The sequence below is a fragment of the Gopherus evgoodei genome, chromosome 9 (genome assembly GCF_007399415.2).
Source record: "Gopherus evgoodei ecotype Sinaloan lineage chromosome 9, rGopEvg1_v1.p, whole genome shotgun sequence".
Lineage (NCBI taxonomy): Eukaryota > Metazoa > Chordata > Testudines > Testudinidae > Gopherus > Gopherus evgoodei.
The window spans coordinates 89,641,068-89,667,652 of record NC_044330.1 but is presented as its reverse complement, the minus strand read 5'-3'; the positions used below and the strand labels follow the sequence as shown (position 1 = coordinate 89,667,652).

The 26,585-nt window shown below is 43.6% G+C and overlaps 1 protein-coding gene across 2 annotated transcripts in view; it reads right to left on the bottom strand.

Moving 5' to 3' along the window:
• TRPC5 (transient receptor potential cation channel subfamily C member 5) overlaps positions 1-26,585 on the bottom strand; it is a 139,297-nt gene that overhangs the window by 91,715 nt on the left and 20,997 nt on the right. For both annotated transcript variants that reach the window (XM_030576272.1, XM_030576271.1), the window contains exon 2: positions 1,253-1,651. In XM_030576272.1, the coding sequence (XP_030432132.1) occupies positions 1,253-1,630 (378 nt within the window). In that variant the 5' untranslated portion in view covers positions 1,631-1,651. The remainder of the gene's footprint in view (positions 1-1,252; positions 1,652-26,585) is intronic.

The window sequence follows — 26,585 nt, the reverse complement described above, 5'->3', positions numbered from 1 at the left end:
GGTGCCCTGATTAGCCGGCCTTGATTGGCTGCAGGTATTCTAATCAATGTGGCTATCTCCACTGCCTTCTAGAAAGATCTTAATTGGCCCAAGGTGCCTTGATTAACCTGGAGTAACTGCCATTTGGTTACTATGGTACTAGGGATTTGTTTAGCCTGGGGTTAACATACCTGTTCCTCAGTACTTTTCTGTAGCCATCTGGCCTTGCCCCATCACAGTACACATAGCAGCCCACTTATCAGCTACATTATTTGTAAATGAGGATGAGAGAAAAAATTGTACAGTACAAAAGGTAACATTCATGGGCCCTGATCTTGCAAATACTTTTGCATGTGCTTAATTTTAAGTACATGGCCAGTCTCACTGATTTCAGTAGGACTGTCCATGTGATTAATGTTAAGCACATGTGCGACCCAGGGTCTGTTACAGGTCCCCCTCTCTGCCAAACCACAGAGGAAATGCGTTATTGCACCCCACAACTACAGTGCTTTATTTCAAGCTGTAGCAACTCATGCTCTTTGCTCTGGAGGTCTCCAGTTCAATAGCCAGTCTGTTGGTACGGCTGTGCCAATGCATGGCAGCTATCACATGTGTACAGGTTGAAGTCAATGGGACTGCTCACCTGCTTAAAGCTAAGCACATGCATCAGTGTTTGCAATGTTGGGATCTGTCTTTGAAAAGTGATTCCATGTATTAATAGCAAGAAAACAATAGCTTAGATTTATATATTGGAATTTAATTAAAAAACCCACTAAATTGCTACACAGAGTATCTATCGGTAAATCACTTTACCCACATCCTTAGTTTGGGATGTGAAAATGAATACTATCTGAAACTGAAACTGCAGGGGGAATTTAAGTAAGGCAGAATGTGATTAGTCAGATTGGAAATTGAGCAGGAGACCACGACTGACACAGCTACTCTTACAAACAGGATCAAAGAATCTTTCATTAGGATCTTCATTTTGTGTGTTCTGTGTTGTACAGCACCTCCAACAGCACAGTACCCCCACACCACCTCCCCAAACTGTTCTGGGACATTGGCTCAGAACTGATTCAAAGGGAAATGTGCTCTCTACAGAATCAACAACATCCTGGGATTTTCCATAGTGATGTCATATTCAATTAATAGCCAGGCCTTATCTAGCTAAGTCTGTGACCTGTCCAGATCCTCTGGAGCTTCTGAACAACTGGGTATCTCTTACCAAACTATTAGCTAATATAAAAATTCCTTGCCTGAATATTTGACTAACCTGCTTTTCACCACTTGGCTTCCTGTAACTCAGAAGCAGCTCCACTGCTCCAACCACCTCCTTCCGTATTGCATACAACAGAGCATCTCCCACATAAATACTGTGGCTCAGCAGTAACTCCATGATCTCCAGGTTTTCATTCTCTATGGCTATTAAAAGGGCACTGCGTCCAAGAGGATCCATACAGTTAATGTTGATGTTGTAGTAGATTTCTGCCTCTTGTAAGGCATGTTTCACACTGGCATAGTCCCCCTTCTCCACAGCAATGAGATAGGCCTTCTCTTCTTGCGAGAGCTCTGCCTCTGCTCGCACAATCTGCAATGGGATCCGGTCTCTGTACGGTGAATAATTTACCTTTTTGTAGTATAGCTGGGCCATTGTTCATAGTGACTGTGCAACCTGTTTGGAAGAAAGAAGAAGGACACTTAGGGACTGAAATTACAGCAACTACTAGCTTCCATTCAAGTGGAACAAATTGCTAAAGGTCAATTGTAGTGAAAGTTTCGGGCTTATTTTCAGTACAATGAGTTTAATACTCCCCAACACTCATCAAATGAGGGGCTACATGGAAAAGTAGAAGTTGCAGTGTCATATTCCTCAGGACAATGCACAAAGTGACACCGGTTGTACTTTAAATGCCATGCCAATGATTTTCTTTATCTGCTAACCAGCACCAGCTGTTGTTAGTGGACTATCCATCAAATGTGTGAATAAGTGGATTTCTCACCTCTGCTATGTTTCCACTCAGTGTTTTTCCTCTCCCTTTATAATCATTGGACCATGTCCTCAGCTAGTATAAATCATCATAGCTCCATTGAAGTCAATGGGCCTGTATTGATTTACACCATCCAAAACTGGCCTGTTATACTTAATGAATTTTCCTTTTATTGTGCGCTCTCTCACTTGCTATCTTTTTTTTTTCTTCCTTTGAAGAAGGGATTAATTTCCCCCCTGTGTTTATACTCTGGCCTGGTCATAGTTTTATTTTAAAACCTCAGCACATTTTTTTAATTTAACTTTCTCCCATTTATAAATAGCTCCTGAAGTTGAGTTCACGTTCACAACACACTGGAGCTCCCTAGAGTCAGCAGGGCTGCCTGCAGCCTAGGAAAAAACTTCCTTTGAACAAGTGTAGCAAATTGAACTTCAGCTCCATCCCATCACTACTTACTAGCCCACAAGGCTACCTGACAAATAGGCCAGGTACCCATGCAGCGGCGGCTTCTGGCACCAGCCCAGCCTGCCGGTCCCTGTGGTACGCCGAAGCCACGGGACCAGCGGACCTCCTGCAGACAAGCCACCAAAGGCGGCCTGCCTGCCATGCTTGGGGCGGCAAAAAAGCTAGAGCCGCCCCTGAGCACAGGGGATGGAAAAGCATCACGCTGAGGATACAGGGGCCTTCAGACATTGTTTAATGTTGTTGTCTGCAGGCTGGAGCCAATGAGGTCCAAAAAGTCAGTATCATAGCAGTACATAAGTTAAAAACACCAGTTAGAGCTGTTTGCCCAATGCAGAATTGTTCCACGCAGCAAATTTAACAGGGTTTTGTGTCACTCAGTTTTACGCCAGGTGGCAAGGTGAGATTTTTAAGGGGAGAAAACAGATGGAGAAGGAGGGTTTTGTGAGTCACACACAGGCCTGGGAGTCAGGTCTGGCCTTTATTTTTAGCTTTGCCACAGATTCCCCATACAAGAGCCGACATCTTTTCGTACTTGTGCTTTCAATGAAGTGATCAACCTCAGTTATTTATGCTGAAGAAGTATTCTGTCAAGATTGACAAGCCAAAAAATAGATCAGCTTTCCATCTATCAGGTCTGACCTTCTGTAACCCAACCAAGTATTCACTTGTTCTATCCCAAATAGAGAGTTTATTATTTTCTTACTGCTAGACTACCAATAACTCAACCAGTGTAACACGTTGTCCTGCACATGCACCTGTTTATTTTTAGTGTTATTGTGATGCCTTGTTTATATGTGCAGTAAAACTATTAGTGAAGGTGGGGAAAATATTTTCATTCCATCCACTTGTTGTGCAGTGAGTGCAAATACTTTTTATTGTAATCTGCATAAATATCTAAATCTGAAGTGTGTGTTCACAGCATCTCGCTACTTAGTGTGAAATTTAAATTTCACTGAATAAGCTGAGGGGCTAACCAGTCAGACTTGATGTGGCAGTTTCCTATTGTACAGAATATTGCACTACAGGTATATCTCTGCTCTCTACGATGTGGCTTCAGAAGTGCTTGCCATAGGGCAGCTGTGTTTAGTAGATTAAGGACTGAATCAGATTCTCTTTTCGCTCGAGTGTTTAGGGCAGGGGTGGCCAACCTGTGGCTCCGGAGCCGCATGCGGCTCTTTGGAGGTTAATATGCGGCTCCTTGCACAGGCACCGACTCCAGGGCTGGAGCTGCAGATACTAACTTTCCAATGTGCCAGGTGGTGCTCACTGCTCAACCCCCTGCTCTGCCCCAGGCCCTGCCCCTACTCCACCCCTTTCCCCAAGGCCCCTGCCCCTTCCCCCCAGCCTGCGATGCCCTCACTCCTCCCCCATCCCCTACCAGAGCCTCCTACGCATGTGAAACAGCTGATTGGACAGGCAGACGGCGCTGACTGGTGGGGCTGCCGGCGGGCGGGAGGCACTAGGGGCTGGGAGCTGATGGAGGGCTGCTGACGTATTACTGTGGCTCTTTGGCAATGTACATTGGTAAATTCTGGCTCCTTCTCAGGCTCAGGTTGGCGACCCCTGGTTTAAGGGCTTGTGTTTTCTGAAACAAGATGATCCCAGTTCTATCCCAGCTGTCACCATGAAACTGGGGGTAAGTACTGGCATGCAGCAAAGGGACATCTGTGAATGTCTTAGAAGGCCATATATTCGTTACAATGGGTTAGGCCAGTCAGAAAATGCTCTGTGAGAACCCCTGCTACTGATGAATATGGGAGTATTTCTCAATTTACAAGAATTACAGCTCCACTCACATCTGTTTAAACCATTAGAAGCACATATGCTTTAGAAACAATCTGAGATATGGTTGAAGCCTTGCACACAACCCGTCTTAAGTACTTTGGCTTCGTTTCTTGACGCTAAACATAGTGGCTTCTGTTATTTTGTTGTACATATTGTCTGTGGCATTTGCGTGCTTAAGTGATGTAACTTAAACAGACAGCTCAATGTGCTAGGATGGTAGTCAGTGAGTAAGGCAGCCAAGCCATTCCCAGACTGATTATTTTCTGTGTCCCCCTCTTCTGACGTAGTCTAAAAATCACAGCCCTTGCTGAAATGGTTATGTCAGTTACATTTGTTAAGTGTAGACTTGCCCTAAGTGACTTAGGAGCTCAGCACCTATTGACATTCAATAAGACTTAGGCTCTTAAGTGGTCAAGAAACTGAAAAATGGAGCTATCAAGCTCCTATGTCACTTAGGCCTGGTCTACATTACCCGAGGTCTAAAAGGCATCATTCTGGCCAGAAAGATGGGAGCTATAACGCAAGGACACCAGCAGGTTGCAGGGAGTTAAGGTGTCAACAGGAGATGGAAAGGGCCTGAAAGCAAAGAAGGACTGAAGTGACCCTCAGCGAAGTGAGAGTGATGCAGAGGATGACATGAGAAGGGAGACATCATTCTCTTGTGAAGATTGATGTTTCAACGTGCCTGAGATCTTTTAGTGAGAAATTCAAGTCCAGCTGGACATCTTTTACTCCTATTTCTATTTGCTTTCATGGAATTATTTGTAAATAGTGGGCCAAATTCTGCAATGATTTTCAATCACTGCCACCCTGTGAAAGTCAGTGGAGTGGCGCTGGGTGTAAATCATTCAAGAATTTAGTCCATTGTCTTTCCAATAGCTTTTTGTAAAGGAAAAAACCCCACAATTCATATTAACCTTTAAAACAGATAGATCCTGGCCCCCAGTATAGCCTAAGGTTCTGATCCATCAAAGCATTTGCTTCATTTCAAGCACGTGAGAAGCCTCATAAAATCAGAGTAGGAAAAATTCATCAACTGAATTATTCATTCAGCTCTGTTAAATACGCTGTCACCTGTACAGCTGCTCCCCCCTCAAACAAACCGTTTCTGGGGGTGGAAATAATAGCATGCAATGTCCAAGCTAATATATTTCTCATTGGGTTACATTGCAGATCGACCAAGCTGTTTGTTAACTCTTGTTTGTCTGTTCAGATTTAGATCTAGAATGGATGAGGAGAGGTTGTAGATGGACGTTCTAATCTCATTATATCTTTCCTGTAAAATCAGAACATAAAGCCACCCGTTAGCAAAATGATCACATATACTCAGACAGCTAACAAATTACCACAAGTGCTACTGTATAGTGTGTCACTCACTTTCATACTTCACTGGCCTGCTGTGAGCAACATCATACACATAAAGAAGTCATGATTGCTGATCAACAGATTTGCATTGACCATTGCTGCTTATTTATTCTAGAGACAGAAACTTGCCCTCTTATAAGCATTTAGGGAAATTTAAAAAAATGGTGAAATCAAACTCAGAAAAGATCTGTGTAAGTCCCAGGGACATCAAAGGGAAGCAACAGCGAAGTATTTGAAATGTAGCAAAACCAGAAACATGGCTGCTATTACACAGTGACTTTAATATACTGAAATCTGCAGAGAAAGCTTGAAAAATATACATTTTTCATTTGACTTCCTTTCACAGAGCAAAGTCTCCTCCTAGCCAAGTTAATATTTGGGACTAGGGAAAGGTGTTCTGAATGGTACATGTGCTGGATTTCAAAAGCATCAATGACTATATAAACACTATGTATGTGATGGTGATATCCAAACAATAAAATGCAGAGCATTGTAAAAAGCAGGAGAACCAGGTAATAAATTACATATCACGTGGTCCATACTTTATCATTTATCTTTGACTATATTGCCTGCCTCAAGCTCATTTATTCCCTCTTTATCAGATCTACTTGTAATATTACAAATCTTCAAACAGCTTCAAAAAGCCGCTATTTTTATTTAAGCTGCCTCTTAAAGAAATGGGAGTTTTATCCCGTTAAATGCAGCCATTTAAAACCTCTATAAATGACCTGAAATAGCTTTTCTGTACCCACAGCATTAAGGTCTGAACTCTCAGCATCTTCCAGGGCATTACCCATTGCATAGATTGGCATTGCCACTTTGCAAAGGGATAAAGTTCCCTTTCTAGTGCTGCAGAGTCAGGAGACATCAGAGATCAAATATGTCAGTTCTCCAGGAATGAATACTGCTCATCCTTGACTTTGGGCCAGTGTAGTTTTGGAAGAGACAGTCCACAAACAGGGAGGAAGAAAGAAGCCTTTCTCTGAGTTGTAGCTGAAATAAAAAACGGCTCTTGTTTGAAGCTATTGAGAGATTTAATACATTTCATCGCATATGCAAAACCCAGAGAACTCTATTCCCATACCATTCCAAAGCATACAAACATAACAGCACTAACTTAGGATGCACCAGATAAGCCGGATATGGCTCTGTCTCCAAGAGGTGCAAAAATAATAAAATAATTAAACCCCTTTCAATGTAACAACATTTTTTTCTATAACACTTCTTCCTCTGGAGAAATGCACATTGATAAGCTTCATAGAAGAAGTGGATTTGAGGAGACACAAGGGATGGTATGGAAGATGACACAAAGATCAGACCGAGAGAAGGAAACAAAAGAAATGGTCAGGTGGGAAGCTTGAGTGACATGAAGGAAGCATTGGGGATGTAGGAAGAAATGAAATAAGGGAAATCTTATTATTAATAACTATATCCCTCCATAGATAGATACTATCAATGATGGGGACACATAGCTGCCAATCATGAATGCTGCTTTCTGCCACTGTGAACATTTCGTGATATTTCACCAGATTTTCACAGGATAATTTCTCAGGAATTTTTGGCATTTGTTTGATTCTGTCCATCACATTTCACAGGATATAATCCAGGGCGTGACATTCTAAAATTCTCATCCCTTGAGACTTCTGGTGAAGACTTAAAATGCAATGAGTCAATGTTAGTTTGTTTCCTTCTAATAAAACAGGACAATCTAGATAACGGGTTTATTTTTTATCACTTGTTTTGCCTGATGATTGACAGATAGACAAGTGACATAAATCACCAGGGCCTAACTATGTAATGAAAGCAGAATATATATGTACATATATATATAGTTTAATTGCAGAAACTTATTGCTAACAACTGTTGTGAACATCTGCCTAAGTGATGAAAACAAGAATCAAATACTCAAGAGCCACCTTTCCTGCTTGATGGGGCTCAGTGTGAACAGCCGAACAAAATCGCAGATTGGAGTAGTCAATCAAATACTGTATCTGTCACTGTGCAAATAACACATTAGTTGTTCCCTTTTAGTGTAAGTGCATTCTGGAAGAGGTTGACAAAATTGTGTGTGTGTAGCATTAAATGTTGTCAATGCATCTTATGTCACTTTGTCCTATGCTTGTATGGCATTTTTTTCCTCCTTGTCTCAATGAAGGCATCATCTGCACTTTTCATTCTCTACCTGGGGCTTGAGCTCTTTGAAAACTGGTAGGTTCAATTAGCTCTTCAGTCATTCTGAGAGTCTGTGCATTTAATAATATTGATCAATTTTACAAGGCTGTAAAACTGTGTTCTGACATAGTCCAGAAGGGCTATTTAAGTAAATATTATTACGTTTACTTAATGGACCTACTGAGTCTGTGATTGGATCCTTTTAAGTGCCTTAGTTCTTATTCACTAACTATGCCGGAAAAAGCATATGGCCTCTTCTGCCCCAGCTTGCAGGCTGATCTGCACAGGCAGACCCCTGTACTCGTACTGAGCCCCCTTATCTTCAGTGGGGTTCTTTGCAGATGCAAGAGCCTGACTGAATGGATCTCACTGCAGGATCAGGGCTTAAGAGTCCCACATCCTAGATGCCAGCTGAGATTTATATTCCGAGTAGAAGAGGTCCTTTTTTTTAAAGAGGTGGCATTTTAATACTGTTAAATGCACTGAATGTAGAACTCACCATTGAGGCAAAGTGAATTTTACATGGGTGTGTGACAGTCGAGGTCCAGATACCCCAGGGGGGAGAAGAGGGAGTCTGAACCCCAAAGAATAAGCAATTGAATCAACTTATTGTATACAATATTATTATCTTATAAAAGTGTACCGAGTACAATGCCTAAAAACTGATGTCAGGCTGGTCATGAATATCATTCCCTGATGGATGGTGTGTTAAGATTTATGTGTGTGTGCTGAAAATATGTTCCTAAAATGTGTATTGGGGCTGACTTGATAAACAAGTTTGTCCCAGTCTAAGGAATGTTGTTTTGCCTATTTACCCGTCTCTCTGATGTAAATTGATCAAGGTGATGCCAGAGACAATGGAAGTTACATTTCAATATGAATCAACAGGGAGGTGGGAAGTCAACGGGAAGAGACAAACAGCAGGGGAGAAGAACTTTATCTGGGGATAGGCACTTCAGAAGAACACATTTCCAAGGTTTGCTTTACTATACAAAGGAGGGGAGAGAACCTTTTTGTTATCCATTGCTTATGGGGAAAAAGAGGCCAGTGCTATGGAAATCTCTGAAAGCTGGATCCTTCAGCAGGGTGGGTTGAAGACTCTGAGAACTGACTGTAGATAAGGAATTGCCCAAGACCACATTTATAATCTGTTAAATTTAGACACTAGAAAGCATATTTTTTACTTTTGTTTTGTTTGTGACCATATCTTCCTTATTTTGTCTTGCTCGGTATCATTTACACCCATGTTCTTTATTAATAAACTTATCCTTAGTTTTACTATAAACCATGCTGTGTATTAAGTTAGAATGTAGCCTCAGAAAGCCAACACGCTAGTGTGTACACTGTCTCTTTGGACTCAATAATTTCCGTGAGTGTCCAATGAGAGGGACTGGACCCCGCAGAAAGATGCTTCTGGGGAACTAGGATTCACTGGAAGTTACCTGCAAACTTGCAAAGCAAGATTCAGATGGGCAGAGTCTCAAGGCTGGTCCACACTATGGGGGGGAAATCGATCTTAGATACGCAACTTCAGCTACGTTCACGTAGCTGAAGTCGAATATCTAAGATCGGATTACTCACCCGTCCACACCGCGCGGGATCGATGTTCGCGGCTCTCCCTGTCGATTCTGGAACTCCGTTGGGGTTGATGGAGTTCCGGAATCGATATAAGCGCGCTCGGGGATCGATATATCGCATCTAGGCCCTCGTCCAGACTAACCCGCGGCATCGGCGGGTTAAAATCGATTGCTCGGGGATCGATATATCGCGTCTAGTCTGTACGTGGTGTATCGATCCCCGAGCGCGCTTACATCGATTCCGGAACTCCATCAATCCGAACGGAGTTCCGGAATCGATACGGAGAGCCGCGGACATCGATGCGGCGCCGTCCAGACTGGTGAGTACCTCGATTTTAGAAATTCGACTTCAGCTACGTTATTCTCGTAGCTGAAGTTGCGTATCTAAAATCGATTTTTATTCCTAGTCTGGACGTGGCCTAGATTAGACACGATATATCGATCCCCGAGCAATCGATTTTAACCCGCCGATACGGTGGGTAGTCTGGACGTAGCCTCAGGAAGTTTGCTGGTGAGGCAGACATCTAGTGGTATGACAGGAAGCTGACACACAGTTTCCGCTCCAGCAGAGCTCACTCTTGCTGAGGCAGAGAGGTGACACGGTGACTTATGGTCCTGATCTCCCTGACACACGCACACACTCCCTTCCCCTGGGGCCCCTCCCCTGGAATATTCTACTCTGTTCTACTTAGACTCTAATACCATGCCCATCACTACGGTATCTGAGCACCTTTACAAACCATACATCACAATCAGAAGGAAAAAGTTATTCCACAGCAGGACAGAAATTTCTTCTAAAGCTTTTCTCAGAGGACCCTGCAGCAGTCAGGCTGTGGCTGCTGACTAACATGCACAGTGTTTGTATCTCAAGGTCTGTTGACAGTCAAGACAATTTATCTGCAACAAAAAAGGCCGATATTCTCCCTTTCATCCCTGATGTTTCCCATTTTTGCTTTTTTTCTCCCTTATGGTTCCTTCTGCTCCAAACCCTGGGGTCTGTCAACCTTGGTATTGTCTTTTAACATAATTTTCCCTTTAAAATGTTGGATTCAGAAAGTATGATTCTATACCGGCGTGGCTTAAATAAAATATTCTCTATTTGCACCTGGTGGGATTTTTGCAAGCTACGTTAAAAATAAAAATTATTTACATTCCAGCTTCATCTTGTAGGCAAACCTCTTAATTAATTCACTAATTGTTCTGGGGCTGGGGGGTTGGAAGACACCTGAAGTGGGACTAACAAGAAGCCCAGTATTCTGTGTGGGAGTCTCCAGGGATACAAGAAGAATCATGCTGGCTAGAGAGTGTCCTCCCATGTTTGTTATCTACTAGCTAAGACTAGAGCAGTTCTCATCTAACACCCTGCACTATCCAGGCCATAATAGGTGTACAGACGCTATGATAGAGTATCTCCTCTAGCAACTAGTAGTATGGGAAGTTAGGCACCTAAATACCTTTGAAGATCTGGGCCATAGTACCTGAAAACCATGGCTTCTTGTAGCTAAGAGGGCACTACTGTCTGCTGGTCAGAACAGGGGATTGGGAGTGAGAAGTTCCTGAATCTAAATCTAAATTTTTCTACTGAGTGGATATGTGATCCTGAAACAGTTGTTTAACTCCTCTATAGCTCCTTTTTTATTCACAAACCCTCTACACGGGGCTGCTCTGAGGCTTAATGAATTAATGTCTGTTAGACATTTTGAGATCATCAAATGAAAGATGCTAAACATGCTCAAAATATTATCACTAACTTATGTACAGATTTTAATCTCTTAAGAAGTTTGTCACGGGAGAGGATAGTCAAGTTCTGGAATTGGCTTCCATGGGAGGTTGCGGAATCCCCATCATCGGAGGTTTTTAAGAACAGGTTAAACAAACACCTGTGAGGGATGGTCTAAGTTTACTTGCTCCTACCTGAGCATGGGAGGATGGATGAGATGACCTCTCATTTCTATGATTCTATAAATTGCAGCAGTCCAAGTTCTTTGTTACTGGCCCGCAGCACATCTGCATTAAGTGGCTGCAGTGCAAATTTCCATAAGGTAGATAAGTCTGTCCCTCCTGGAAATTTCAAGCTGAAATGCCAGCCCATGTCCTGAAATCCTTTGCTGAACCAAACAGAAAAGCTACCAGACCGACTCCTCTTATGATCTGAGAATGTGGGAAAGTGTCTTTAAAATAGACATGGGGTGGGCTGAAGGTAAGGGAGAAAAGACGATCTTATTGTGGGTATTCATTTTCAGCTCAGAACATTAGAATGGTCCATCAATTTAACATAAGCCTCTTATACCAAGATTTATCAGCAGGACAAAGAGCAAATGTCTGGCCTGTGAAGAATGACAATGTCAAATTGACTACTTACCTTTTGTACTTTTTCTTTTTAAACATTCTGATTAGAATGGTTGTACTGAGCTAGGAAATTGGAGGATATTTTGATTCATTACTAATTTTTCTTTTAAATTAAAAATTTGTTTTTTTAAAAATCCCAATCATTGCAAAAATAAAAGCCAATCTATATGTTCCATTCCATATCCAAAAACAAAAAAAGGCAAGTGACTGAATGATTATACTGATTCTCTCCCTAGTGGGAGCTGCATTTCCCAGTGAGCAGACAAACTGTAAGCCGTATCAACTCCATTGACTTTCACTTGCATAGCTGTGGATTTGGCCCACAAAAGTCTAAACGGTATCCACTGGACATGGATGGAAGTTAATTTTTCCAACATTTATTAAGCCATTTTGGAGGTCACATTTAACCAGTGAGTGGTAAATTACAGAGCGCAATCTACTCTGTGGTGTGTCCACATTTTGTTATTCAAACAAGTCCCCAGAATTATTCACCTGGATTGACAGATGAAATTATCACTGGTTAGGTGCCCAAATGGGCATGGGATGCCTTTTGATTGTTAACAAGAACAAAAGCAGTTACTAGGGCATTGATCCTTCACTGAGCAGGTCATGGGCAGATGCCTCCCTCTGGAGCAGTGGTAGGCAACCTGCGAGCCACAGGCCGCACATGGCCTGTAAGGGTAATTCCGTGGCGTGCCACGAGACCGTTTGTGTACATCGACTGTTCACAGGCACAGCCGCCTGCAGCTCCCAGTGGCCGTGGTTTGCCATTTCCAGCCAATAGGAGCTGCGGGAAGCAGCGTGGGCTGGCCACCACTTCCCGCTGCAGGTGGCCATGCCTGCAGAGGGTCGATGTAAACAAACTGTCTCACGACCCAACAGCAGATTACCCTGATGGGCCACATGTAGCCTGCGAACCGCAGGTTGCCCAACACTGCTCTGCAGGTTCCACCTCAGCACAGGGATCTGGTATTATAAAGAAGAGAGGCTTCTCCCAGTATGGCCCCATCTGGAAAGTCAGTACAGTTTTCTTTCCCAACTCTTCTAATCTGCATACACCACACTAAGGCTCAGTGTATACTGGGGAAGTTGCACTAATGTAACTACCCTGATGTCAATTACTGGGGTAAATTGTACTAGTAAAAAACTCTTTTTGCAGTGGTACAGTATTCCAAACATTTGTGTCTTATTTTGATGTAATTGCATTGATACAGATACACCACTTCTAATTTCCCTAGTCTAGGCAAACTATTATGTATTCTGGGTGAGTGGGTTTAACCTAGTGTCTTCTATAATCTGCGGACATAACTGAGGGTGAGAATGGCCAGCTCTAAATTTTGAAGGTGAACTCAAACTAACAAGCAACATCTCATCTCCCACCAAAGGAAACAAAAGTAGAAGCCAATATTAGGGATGCCTGCATTTTATTAAATAACAATACATTCTCTTCAGGTCCATATAATTAGCTGGGGTGCTTGAACGCCTGGAAATATGGCCTTTACAGATTCTGGGAGTCCCTGATTTGGCTGGATCTGTCCTGAAAGCAATGTATTTTTTTTTAATGAAATATATTTCCCAAATGAAACTGCTACTGGAAACAAATGGTCTCCTTTGGTTTGGAACCCAAATGCAATGTTCTACTAACCTGAAACCCACCTCCTTTCCTGGTACATTTCAAAGCAGCTTGATCAGAAGGCATGAGAGTGAAAACACCAAAAATGGAATTGGAAAGTGGGGGCATGCAGGGACCAGAGTGCCAGAGTCTGCAAAGAAAAAAAGGGGGAACAGAGTATGTTTGAGCCACAGCTAGAATTTCAATATGGGATTATTTCTGGTATCATTAAAAGCTGCAATGTATCCATGTGGTTGGAAAGTCTCTGCTGGTTCTGGAAGATTATTAGTTCCAGCTGAAAGAGAAAGGACTGTCACTGCTACACGGCACATTCACATACTAGAGAGGAGAACAACAGGACAGCAGCAAAGGGAACCTTTCCATTGCTTCAACATGTGTTCTAAGGAATAAAACAATTACAAAGGGAAGGGTTGTGCCATTGCAATCGCATTGTTCTGTGCAGCTAGAATATCCTATATATCAGCTCGTAATACAAGGAGAGGGACGTTGTCCCAGGACTGAGGCAATTTGCTTTCATAGTAAGGCACAAACCTGACTCCTTTGCCTCCTAACAAACTGATCTGTGCTAGCAGTGTAGTAGTTGGAGGCACACCTGCAATTCAAGGGGAGTAGAAATAACACAAGCTGAAGAACCTGTGACCTGAAGAAATTCTGCAGCGTGCAAAACATGAATGCTGGCCATCATCCAGCCAGAATACAGCACAGGGAGAGCCCCAGAACTCCGACGTCCCCAACAGAACAGGATCAAAGGCATCAGAGCATGATTTGAGGAAGGGAATCAGGGGATGAACTGAGGGTTGGCACACAGTGCAGAGGTCTGAGGCGAGGGTAGGGAGGACAATCTGTAATGGAAGGCAGAAAGAGGGGTGAGACGTTTGTGCAGAGGAAAGGAGATCTCAGAAAATGCAGATAAGCTTTGGGCATGGCTACACTTGCAAATGTAGAGCACTTTGAGTTAAACCAGCCTTCATAGAGCGCAGTAGGGAAAGCACTGCAGTCTGTCCACACTGACAGCTGACAGCGCACTGTCGTGTGGCACATTAGCAGCTCTTGCAATGGCCAGAGAGAGCAGTGCATTGTGGTAGCTTTCTCAGCATGCAAATGGCTGCAACGTGCTTTTCAAATGGGGGACAGGTGGGGTGGAGTGTGACAGGGAGTGTGTTGTGTGTATGTGGGGAGAGAGAGAGTAGGTTTTGGGGGGGGCTGAGAATATGTCAGCATGATCTCTTGTAAGTTCAGACAGCAGTAGACTCCCCCCCCCTCCACCCGACAGCATTCCACAGTAATGGTTGATTTGTCTCAGAGCAGATAAGCAGCTGGCTGTCAGAAACGGAGCTTTCAAAGGGCACTTCCACATTCCTGCAGTGATTCCAAAGCAATGGGATCATGGGATGGTTCCAGAGGCTGATCAGAGCGCAGTAATGCAACATCTCATTCACACTGATGCCAGGGCATTTCAGCCAAGGCGCCCCTACTGTTAATCTTCTCACTGAGGTAGAGTACCAGGAGCACTCTAGCCCTGGAGTCAGAGCGCTCTGCGTGCCTTGCCAGTGTGGACGGGTAGTGAGCTAGAATGCCCGGGGCTTCTTTAATGCACTCTAACTCACAAGTGTAGCCAAGCCCTTAGTAAACTCCTCTGAACTTCCCAGGGCTTAACTGATGCAAAGATCTAGTAAAATGCCATTCTGTCAACCGCATTATCCCAGCTGGCAATAATTGGCACCATTTTGATCAGTCTTAGAGGAGAGACCCTGGTATGCATGGGCCCTAAAGAACTAATTGCTTTCTCACTTCTAGAAGTGATTCCTTCATGTCAGAGCGAGCATATTGCTAGGGAGTGGGGAGTTGCTCTGCTCCTGCTTAGGCTTTACCTGTTACGTGGGGATGAAATGGCTGGCCTGTTTTCCCCATAAGCCCCCCGTAAACAGGTTTCAAGCAAGGAATCTCTGCAGGGGATACAACCCACCGTCCACCCACAACATAGCAGCTCATGGGCCCTGCCTTGGCCACTGGTCCAGCCCTTGGGATGGAACAATGGCTACAAACCCCTACAAGGAATCTTGTGTATGCTTCTTCCATGTGGAGATTCAGTGGCCATGGCCTCACACTAAGCCCCCATTCATGGTCTATCTTGTGGTGGTGGTGAAGCTCAGCTCCCTTGAGCACAGCAGGCAAGGCCTCAGGCCTGGGTATTTTGCGTGTGCTGCCTCCTGTGATAGGATGTGCAAACCCCAGACTGGGCTGAGGCAACCCTGCCCCTCCAGTCCAGCAGAGCATGCGGCTAACTGGAGAGGAAGCTTAAAAGGGAGACTCTCAGATCAGAAAGAGGAAGCCTGGGGAGGAAGATGGCTCTTCCTGAGGACACTTGAACAAGGGTGCTGACGAAGCCTCGCTGTGAGGAAGAAGACTGCCTGCTGAGCCCAGCTGAGACTGTAGGTTTAGTTGTTATTTCTTTTCTTTTGCTCTCTTCTATTGGGCTTGGAGGCTTTGAGGAAGAGGGATAGTAGGAAAGAAGTGACCCTGGGAGGCAGCTCTGGAGACACTCCCGAGTGCCTGACACTTACCTGAGCAGACAGCAAGTGTGAAAAATCGGAATGGGGGGGTAATAGGGCCCCATATAAAAAAAAGTCCCAAATATTGGGACTGTCCCTATAAAATCAGGACATCTGGTCACCCTACTGATGCTGCATTCTCTGACAGGGCTCTGACTCAGAGCCTGGTGGAGTAGGGGGCAGGGGCTCAGCACCCCTACCAAGTGCCCTTGTTGCAGGAGGGACATAAATCTCATTTCCACCCCTCTTCATCCCTCTCTAATAAAGAGAGGGTAAGGACATTGAAAACCCTGAGGCAAGAATAAGCCACATGCAAGGATTAGGATCTGCACCAAAGGCCCTTCCTGCTGGAAGGCAAGAGACTGGAAACTGGGTGCACTAACCATTAGACCCCCTGTTGCTCTGAGGTCTCTCCTACACATCCGCATACTGTCCCAGAACAAAGTTCATAGAGAGTAAATAGGAGACTTCAGTCACCAAGACGTCTGCCTGTCTATATTAATGTTCTCATCTCTTGGAGCCCTCCATGAGAGAGACTCCTTCTGTGAAAAAAAGTTACTTAAAACAAAAATCCAACCAAGCTACTAAAATGACCCCCAGATTAGGTGGCTCCGTTATATGTGTAACCCCTACCACAGCGCAGCATTTACAGTTTATTAATTTCCTACTTCTCTTCACATGGCCATCAAAAAGGCGTGAATATAAAAATGCACCATTGTGCAATCACAAGGCAATCACAGCCTTCTATCTTCTCAGATACAGAAAGCATGAAGCTTATTATGTCTGCCCCACCACGTCACCACTGCGTTCCTCCTCTTTTGAGGTGTGATATCTATTCACTTTCAGAAAAGAAATGTCAGTTGAACCAAGAAAGCATCAAGCAAGCAACTGCTTTGTCTTATCTGCTAATACAGCACTTATGTAGCATGGCACCATTATAATCTCTCATATTCTGCATCCACATTCTCTGAATCCATCAGCTATAATCTCTAGCTGTTGCAGCTACCTACAAGGAGTCTTTTTCTGTTACCACTATTGCTTGAAGAGAATTGTAATCACTTCTTCAATCAACAAGATAATCATTGAACAGAGTCCAGTGCCTCTGTACACTGTCACAGTTGCTTCTTCATTGCTATAAGTATAAGGAAGCTGCCCATTCATTTAAAAAAATAAAGGATTATAGAATAGATAGCAACATGTCAAATAATTACTTGGGGAGGGAAAGGGCATTTTGGGGAAAGTGTGAAATAACTAGCATTATCATAATTGTTTATACCTTGCTTGGGCCAGATCCTTAGCGGATATAAATCTGCACAGTTCCATTGGCTTAGCTGGCTCTAACTAAAAATGCTCTTCAGATTTGTATACCGCGTTCATCATCGGAACACCTACAAAGACCCACAACTCAGCATAAAGTCTTCCATGTTTACTAAACAGCAGGAATATAGCACTTGCTCTGCTTTTTCTTTTTAATTTTATCCTTCAATCAGAGGTGTTAGAAAGAGAAACAAACAAAATCCCAAGCCCAGATATCACACTACAGTCATAGATTCTGCTTTCAAAGAAAAGTGTTTTAGAAGGCAAGACACACATAAAATCATTTTATACTGCAACAAACAGGGCGAAAAGCCAAACTGCACAGTTTATGACCACACAGGCATGATACTCCATTCTCTTGCCCCTTGAGTGGTCACGCACACCTCTGCAAAGCAATTACAAAGTGTGGTGTCAAATGCTACTGTTTGGACTTGGAGGCATTTTGCACCCTGTATAAATGTAATGGTGATGCAAGAGGCAAAGCGGTGTCTGGATTTTGTTTCTTTTTGGCCACTTTACTATCCTCATAGTCAAACTGGATTGTTCCTTGCTGGTTTTGTGGAAATGAAAGGAACCTTTGGGGTTTGCTCATTTTGAAATTCTAACAGGAGAAAGACGATCCTTTAACAGGGATCCCACCACAAAACCCAAATTAGGGTGTGAATTTTGAACAGCCTGAATTCATGGGTTATTCAGATCAGGGAGGGGTTAGTTCAAATTCATTTCTGAAACAACCCCTCCAATGTGAGAGCGATTTGGTTTGGTTACAGTGCTGAGAAGGAGAACCACTGTTTTAAAAGCAATGGGATTTGCTGAATATACTGTTTTATATTGATGGAGATTAGAGATTATCAATTTCAATGGCAACACAACCAGTTTTTACCCTGCTCTGTCACCTTGGTTTGTTTGTTTAAGCCAGCCCTGCTCTGGACAATCTTCACTGCAGCTTATGTTGAAAGACTCTTGACAAAATGACTGCCTCGATTACTCAGGCAAGGGGGCCATTTTTAAGGAAACAAGAAAAATTGCACACACACAAATATCAAGGAACAGCAAGAAGAAATCTTTGAAGAAAGAAGATGGGTCTTTCTCCTTGACAAGGCTAAACAAACAGGATAATCTGCAGATAAAAATAAAAAATGTGCATGAAGATCTCATAGGAAAGCAGCTGCCAGTCTCAGATTGGGGAGCCGTGATAAAGCTGTAATCAGAAAGTGCTGTAAATTGTTGCATATTGGAAGATTCACAGAAAGGCTGGGGGAGATAACAACACATTCCTTTATAATAGGAAAATTCTGGTCTCCAGAGAATTAAGCATGTGAATTTAAAAGACATAAATAAATGCTACACAGACATAAACCAGCCTGGAAAAGGAGTTATGCTGTAATATTGCTTGTAAATAAGGGAATTGATGGGATAGGGGGATTTGCTTTTATTAATGCCCTAATAAGGTTATTGAATGATTTCTCCAGCACAAGACTTGCTCTATTCAGTTGTTAGATAATTCTTAGAAGGTGAAGTGGGAGATTTGGGTCAGGAATTTTGAGGAGTAAGTACATTATTTCATAACCTTTACATCTATATTGCACTATTTGGCTAACAATAATACTTAGCTCTTATAGTTTCTCAGCCATAGATCTCAAAGTACTTGGCAAAGGAATGAAAGCAGTGGTCTCCTATTTTATAGATGGGTAAATTGCAGCAGAGAGAAGAAATGACTTTCCCAAGGTCACACACTGGTCATTGGCACAGAAAGAACAGAATGCAAGTCTCCTGATTATGAGTCTATTGCTCCATCCACTGGACTAAGCAATTTCCCGGACAGAGAAACACATTGCTACAGGCTCATGTCCCTCTCCTTTGGCTGATGGAGTCTGAGAGACTCCAGGTGATGATGCCCTCATTCTCTGGTGTCTGGTGAGTGTCTGGTTAGTTCATGCCACGGCTGCAGTTGACTCTAGATGCCTGCTAACAGGAGCACAGCTAAGAAAAGAGGGGAGGAAATAATTTCTGTTCATAATCAAGGGTAGGACTCTTTGTCTGCATTGTAATGGAAGCAACAGAGAGAAGGGACAGGATTTAAGCAAGTTGAGAGTATGCGTGAAATCCAGACCCCTTTGAAATCAACGGCAAAACTCCCATTGATGCTGGGATTTCACCCAACATATTCAAAATATTGTTATCCTATGAGGGCCTGATATAAAACCCACTGAAGGCAACTGAAAGACTCACTCCCAGGGCTCTCAATGGGGTTTCTTCAGATCAGGCCTCTGCTTTATAATTAGCCTAGACGGTGAGCACTGGCTAGATACCTGGGCCCACTCACCTACTGAAAGAACATTTAAAAAAAAGAGAGAAAAAAAAATCTCCAAGGGTCTTTCATGCAAATCAAAGGCAGATGACCCCATCCCATAGATAGACAGAGACAGACAGTTCCACTACGTTGGCTAAGAATCAGCCTCTCTCTAGGGGAATGGGGTCAGTGGCTCCCTTTACGGTGTTACAGCGTATATTCTCCAACCCCCTATACTGTCTCCCTTCTGTGTGAAGGGGTCCAGGGCCTTTTCGCAACCTGTCCACTGCAGAGACCTTCCTTAACCCTTATGATCAAGGGCTGGGATTGTAGCTGGCTCCTTCCCAGGGGACCTACGGGCAAAAGACATCTTGTACTCTCTCTCCTCAGCTTTGTGCACTCATGCAGGGCCATCCACAATGCAGGTAATGGATGACAGGTGTGTCTTCCCAGGCATGTAATCTGTTCCTTGTAGGGTGGCACACTTTGCTCTTGTAAAATATGATTCTAAAGGTATGTGATGAGAAGTGAAACAAATACAGTTAGCACAATCTCATTTTAAACTTTCCTTATAGCTCTGTCACGCACCTGAGCAAGGAGCAGGGCTGTTACGTCACATTTTGCAAAGCCTGAAAGATGCCCCAGATGTTGTCCACTAGTCCCTTAAAGGTACCCTCTCACACTGTTGTGTTTTGTTGTTTTCCTTTTCCTTTTCCCAACATTCTCTCACCTGGTGTATGATTTCAGTTGCTGTTACTCTTCACTGTCTTTGTCTGAGGCTGCATTTTAAGATTCCCTTTATTTTTCTCTTGGATTACAGTTTGGAGTTTGCTTTCTTTTGAGTTAATTTGTTGTTGCTTTTAATGGACAAGATATTTTTGTTTTCAAGAGACATCTTAAATTAGGCTCTTCGTAGTTTTTCTTCAAGGGGGCCTTATTTTTTCTGTTCTCTGTTTTTAGATTCAGCTACAGTATAAAAGTGCCTAGGCTTTATTATTAAATTGAGGTATATATTTTCAGGTGACACATGTGCATATATACAAAGCAAATGCACAAATATACAAATAAGACTTTGCATAATTTTGCTGCTCTATTAAATGCAGACACTTGCAAGATCTGCATTTCCCCATGCTTCTTGCTTCCAAATCTCTGCACCTGCTAATTTCTTAATTCTGTTTTCAGTTAGTTGAGGCTTGTGTATTCTTAATTATGCTAACAAGGACTATACTCTTTAAAATATTAACATTTTGTAAACTTTAAAAAACTCCTTTAATTTAATTAGTCCTCCTCCTTGGGTCTGTCTGCACTCCAGAACTCAGAGTCCACTTCAGAGCTTTAGTTCTCCTTATCTAGACCCCCTTTGAATGTCTTCTGCTGTTCTCTAGTCTACTCCAAGCCCCACCCCCACCCCCAGCTCAGCTCTTACACACCCTTGCTTGGCCTTCTTTATCTGCTCTCTAAAAAGAGGAGGATCTTGGAAGTTAATGAGCCTCTTCTCTGAGGCAGTGAACACTCTCAACTCCCCTTGAGTTATGTGGGAATTGATGGCACTCAGCACCTCCCAGGAGACTCAGAAAATCTTGTGTGACCTCGACTCTCGCTAGGGGCCATCACCTCTCCAGTCAGCTGGATTTTTTCAGTGCTGCCATCTACCTTTGCCCCTCTCTCATTCCCTCTCTGCTGCTCCTTTTTGCTCCTCTCTCAGCATCCATCTCTTCACTCCCTCAGGGATCTGAGGATCAAAAGACCTCCAAAACTCCAGAAGCCTGATTCTCCACAGCCTGGCACATAGTATAGTCATTTATACCTGTGCAATATGAGTGTCAACCACTACCAAATCTGAATCCTCCACTCAGCCACACGAACGATAACATTCTTCTTGAACTTTGCAAATGATTACGCAAGGGGCAGTACAGAGGAGAATCAAGCCCTGGTGCCCTGATCTTGAGTCCAGCTGAGCTGTGGACAGAGGAAGTGAAGGCAGTAGGAGTTATGTGACCATATACTACCTTTGCACTCTCCCAATTCCTGGGGCTGCCAGGGGCCAATTCAGCTGCTGCTATAAATTAGAGCAGCCTGTGTTGCTTTAACTGATGTTCACAGCTAACATCCCTAAGGAGCTGTTCCTCTAGCTAGGAATCACTGGAGTGCAGTAGTACTCCATCCCTCCTCCTTCCCCATCTCTTTGGATACACCCTGGCCAGGCAGTCAGTTATACCTGGGGATAAAGGAGATGGGGACTTGACCAGGATCTGGTTTGTGCTTTTTAGTAGCTATAGCTTGTCTACCTCCATACATCCATGACTTCAATGCATCGCTCTTCTGTTTCCCTGCTTTGCTGAGCTGGTTTACGTTTCCTTGGCTTTTGCAGAAAATGTAGGTCAGAGACATGTCGAGCATTCATCAAAACTGTGATTTACTGCACATGAAAGGAATAGTGAGCACTGAACCTGAGAAACAGAAATGTGACTAATTGCCTAATTTACCCAAACAAACATCCACCTGATGAAAATCTTTGTTCTTGGCTTGTTTGTCTCTGTCTACATGCATTCCTAATGTGCTTTTTGCTGTGGTATCGAGATGCTGGTCTTTTTTGAATGTCTACACAGAACTATTAAAGCCAGAAGCAGAAAAAGCCTAGCTGATCATTCAGTCCATCTCCCTGCCAAGACAGGGTTCCTGTTTCTTACAGCACAGGTGGTTTATAAAATACCAGTTTCCGTCAGTGGAGAAGAAAGTGTATCTGTGCTCAATGACCCTGAAGCAAAACACACAGGCATTAAGGGTGGGTACAAATTAAGCTAGAGCTAGATTAGCCCTGTAGGGGGCAGTGTGAGCCATTCCGGCCTGGGGGGAGCATCAGGAACCTTTTCACCTCAGGAGATACAATCTCTTGTAGGGCTGCTCAGTGCACTGCAGGGGGTATGTACCCTGCCCAGTCTAAGGAGATGCCAGGAGCCACCAAATTATTATCTTTTGGCAAAAAAATCATGAGTTTTTTTTAATCTTATGGTTTTTGAATGGTTAACTTTTTTGCTTTCTCTGGGCATGCCAGGTCTTGCATTTAGGGCTGATCAGTCTCACCACTGAAAAATAACAGTATGATTGGGCCAATTTAATGCACCATGGTCATTGTGCATTTTGCACAAAGCAATAATTTAATATATTAAAGAGCCAGCATCATATTTTACACCCTTGCTCATATGTAGCATGAGAGAATTCCTTTGATTTCTTTGATTTATTAAGATAAACATATATATATAAGATAAACATAATATATTAAAGAGCCAGCATCATATTTTACACCCTTGCTCATATGTAGCATGAGAGAATTCCTTTGATTCCTTTGATTTATTAAGATAAACATCACACCAGTTTTACACTGCCTTTGGCAATGGAGAAATACATTTATGTACATGCCTGACAAAGCCAAGGGGACTCATTCATGTTTCTCATCTGTGAATTCGCTGCAGAAAGCCCCTGTAACTGCCAGGTAGAGCCCAAAATCAACTGGAGAAAATATGGGCAATACAAACAATAAAAGACTGTTGTTCTTCATTACCTAAGCATGGCTGCAGCAGTCTGTTTAGAAACACAGGCGTGCAAACTGCTTGTGTACTACTGGATGGGCATTATTTCCATCATTTCTCTCCTAATTATAACAAACGTGATATACCGGATTTTTCTGAGTATTATTAAGGGCTTCATCTTGCAAACACTTACTACAAGGCATGATTATGGTCCATAAATGATCCTTACATGGCCCCCACCATGTAGTATCTGAGCATCTCAATCTTTAATATATTCAGCCTCACAACACCCCTTGAGATACTGAAGTGCTGTATCCCCATTTTACAGATGGGGAAGTGAGGCACAGAGAGGTCACCCAGGAAGTCTGTGGTAGAACAGGGAATTGAATCCACATCTTCTAAATTCCAGACTAGCATCTTAACAACTGGTTCATCCCTCTCTCTCGTTGTGTAAGGACTGCAGGGTGAGTCCAGGTGTAGAAGAGCAGAGACTAGCTGCTCATAGACTAGCACAGAAGTCTTCATTAGCTCGACCGGCTTCGACCTGCATGGTAAGAAAATCAGCATTCTGGTCTACGCGGACAATCTGGCCCTGGTCACCGACAGCTCAGAATGCCTCCAGCAAATGCACGACATCACCAGCCAAGCCACTGAGTGGATGGGCCTGCGTTTCAACCCCAAAAAGTGCTCCTCCCTCCATGTCGACGGTGGCACCAGGGCGCTGGTCCGACCTTCGCAGTTCCTTATCCAGGGTGAGTCCATGACCTCCCTTGAAGAGGGAGAGATATACCAACACCTAGGCACACCCACAAGAGTCCGCGTCCGGCAGACCCCCGAAGACATCATCACAGAGATCCTGCGAGACACGGCCCAAATCGACTCCTCACTGCTCATCCCCTGGCAAAAGATCAACGCCCTCAACACCTTCCTGATCCCCCGCATCTCCTTTGTCCTCAGGGGACTGGCCGTGGCCAAGATGCCCCTGAACAAGGCCAACAGCACCATCAGACAGCTGGTGAAGAAATGGCTCCACCTTCCCCAGTGGGTGAGCATGGACATCACCTACATTTCCCACAGACAGGGCGGTGCCAACGTACCTCGGATGGGTGACCTGTGCGACTTGGCGGTGATGACCACGCCTTCCGCCTCCTGACGTGCCCGGACCCAACAGTGAGGAGCATCGCACAGGAGTCCGTATGGGGTGTGATCAGGAAATGCATCGCCAGGGCCCCCTCCGAGCGGGACGTTGCCACTTACCTCAGTGGCTCCCTGGAGGCTGTTTGGGAGAGAAGGGAGAGACCTATCCTCTCTCTGGACCCGCGCCCGCAATGCCTCAAGACGCCTGGGGAAGAGGATTGGCTGCTGCTGGAAGTGGTGCGAGGAACGCCAGGAGCTGGGAATACTGATGCCACGCATAAAGACCCCGGACCACACCATCGTCACCCTGACCGCCAGAGCCATGCTAGAAAGGTCCCTGAAAGACGCCATCTGCTACCACTACACCGAGAACCTCAAGCGGAAGCCGGACCAGGGCAAGATGTTCGAGGTGTCCAGCAAATGGGACACCAGTAACCACTTCCTCTCGGGGGCAGCTTCACCAGGCTGATGTTTTCTTTGGAGGAAAAGAGGGGCGAATGCTGGCTCTGGAGGAAAGTTAATGGGCTGCTAGCTCTGAAAACTATATTTCTGCCCAGATGCCTTACACTCTAAGCTGCCTCTAAGCAAGCTTAAGTGCACTTTCCTGGCAATGCCATCAATTCTGAGCTGTGTGGAACTGCTCTGTCGAAGGCTAACAGGCACTGTTTATGACAGCTCACATATACTGTCCTTAATGCCCGATCAAGATAAAGGTGCAATCATTTAAAAATACCTCTCTCCCTAGGAAAAGAGTTCAGATTGCCCATTTCAGTTCAGATAATATTTGACGACAACTATGCTGCGAGACCTCACTCTCTCACTCACTGACCCATTAGCACCCCCAATTATTGACAATGAAGTTGTTTGTTTGTCATCTTCAGACTGAACAAGAATGACATTTCTGTTGCAGTGCAGTAAAAGGTGACTCTGCTTTATGTATTACATTAGCATAGAAGTGCAAATCCTTAGGGCACACATAAAAATCTCAGTAAGCAACACAAGTAACCACTGCACAGCAACAGAAAAAGTCTAAAGGAAAATACGTTTTGGAGAAACTATATGTAAAATTATGAGAGGCAAGCAATCTTGCAGTGTGGTAGGCTGTATCTATGCAGATCACAGAACTAAACAACCTTGAGGTATGTAGGATGAATATTCCCTGCTAACTCAAAAGATGCTGTTTTCTATTTGACTCTTTTTCGGTGATTTGCACATATGCACAAGAAGACCAAGCTCTTGGAACAGCATCAAGTTGATAACTTTTATGTAATCAGAAAAAAAGGCTCCCTCCATAACTTTTTTCAACATTTGTCCAAAATAACATATTGCAAGAAAGTGAGAGTCAGTTTTATCCGACTGCTGGCTTTGAGATTTCAAATAAGCCCCTTACAACAGTTCCCCGCTAATTAAAAATCACCACACATTTAGATGTGAACTCAGTTCAGTAAAACATTTAGAGCTCTTCTGACTTCTATTTTTTCTTTTCAATGTCAGCTATTAAAAAAATTATACCATATGAATTCTGTTTCTTCTCATCACTTCAGTGACAAAGGAGCTAAATTGTTTTAAATACATTTTAGAGCATCTGGGTCTGATTCTGCTCTCACTTACATTGATGTAACTCTATGACTTCAATGGAGTTACTCCTGATTTACACTGATGTTAGTGAAAGCAGAATCAACTATTCTGGCCCAAATTTTGCTCTGTTACAGTGGGGTTTCTCCATCGTCAGTGGAGTTACCCTGTATTTACTCCAGTGTAATGAGTGCAGAATATGGCTCTTACTCACTCAGTGGGGAATGCATTGATAAACTTTGGTAGCACATAAAAAGAAGGGGTATCTCACTTTCCCCTTCACTTCTTGTTTCATTGGCACTCATGTAGCTTCTCCGATATAGCTTCTTCTGCTAGGGTTGCCAGTTTTGGTTGGACATGTTCCTGAAGGTTTCATCACATGATATAATCTTTAATTAAGGATCAATCTTTAATTCCTGGAGACTCCAGAACAATAATGGAGGGTGGCAACCAATTCTTATGCTTTCAGACCTAGGTCTTACAACATTCTGGCCTATTCTATCCTCACTTCTACTTCTAGGGCCTTCTTTCCCACACAGAGCACAAAAGGAAAAGATGCAGAAACGAAAGCACCCATTTAGGGGAGCCCAAATTATACCTCAGAGTCCCCCAAACAATTCTATGTATAAAGACATCTTTGGGTATGTGCTTCAGCAGAGCTCCAAGACCAAATAAGGAAATAGGGCTGCATCTGAATTGCTAGAAAGGTTCTTCCATGACAGTACAAATGATAAAAGGCAGAGGTGACATCACCCAGACAACAGCGTTGGTGAGGGAACTTCCTAAATCACTCAAGCAAGGCATCTGTGACTGTTAATTGTGTTAAAGGCTGATGAAAAAAGCTGCACAGAGGAAGCCATTTCCTGTG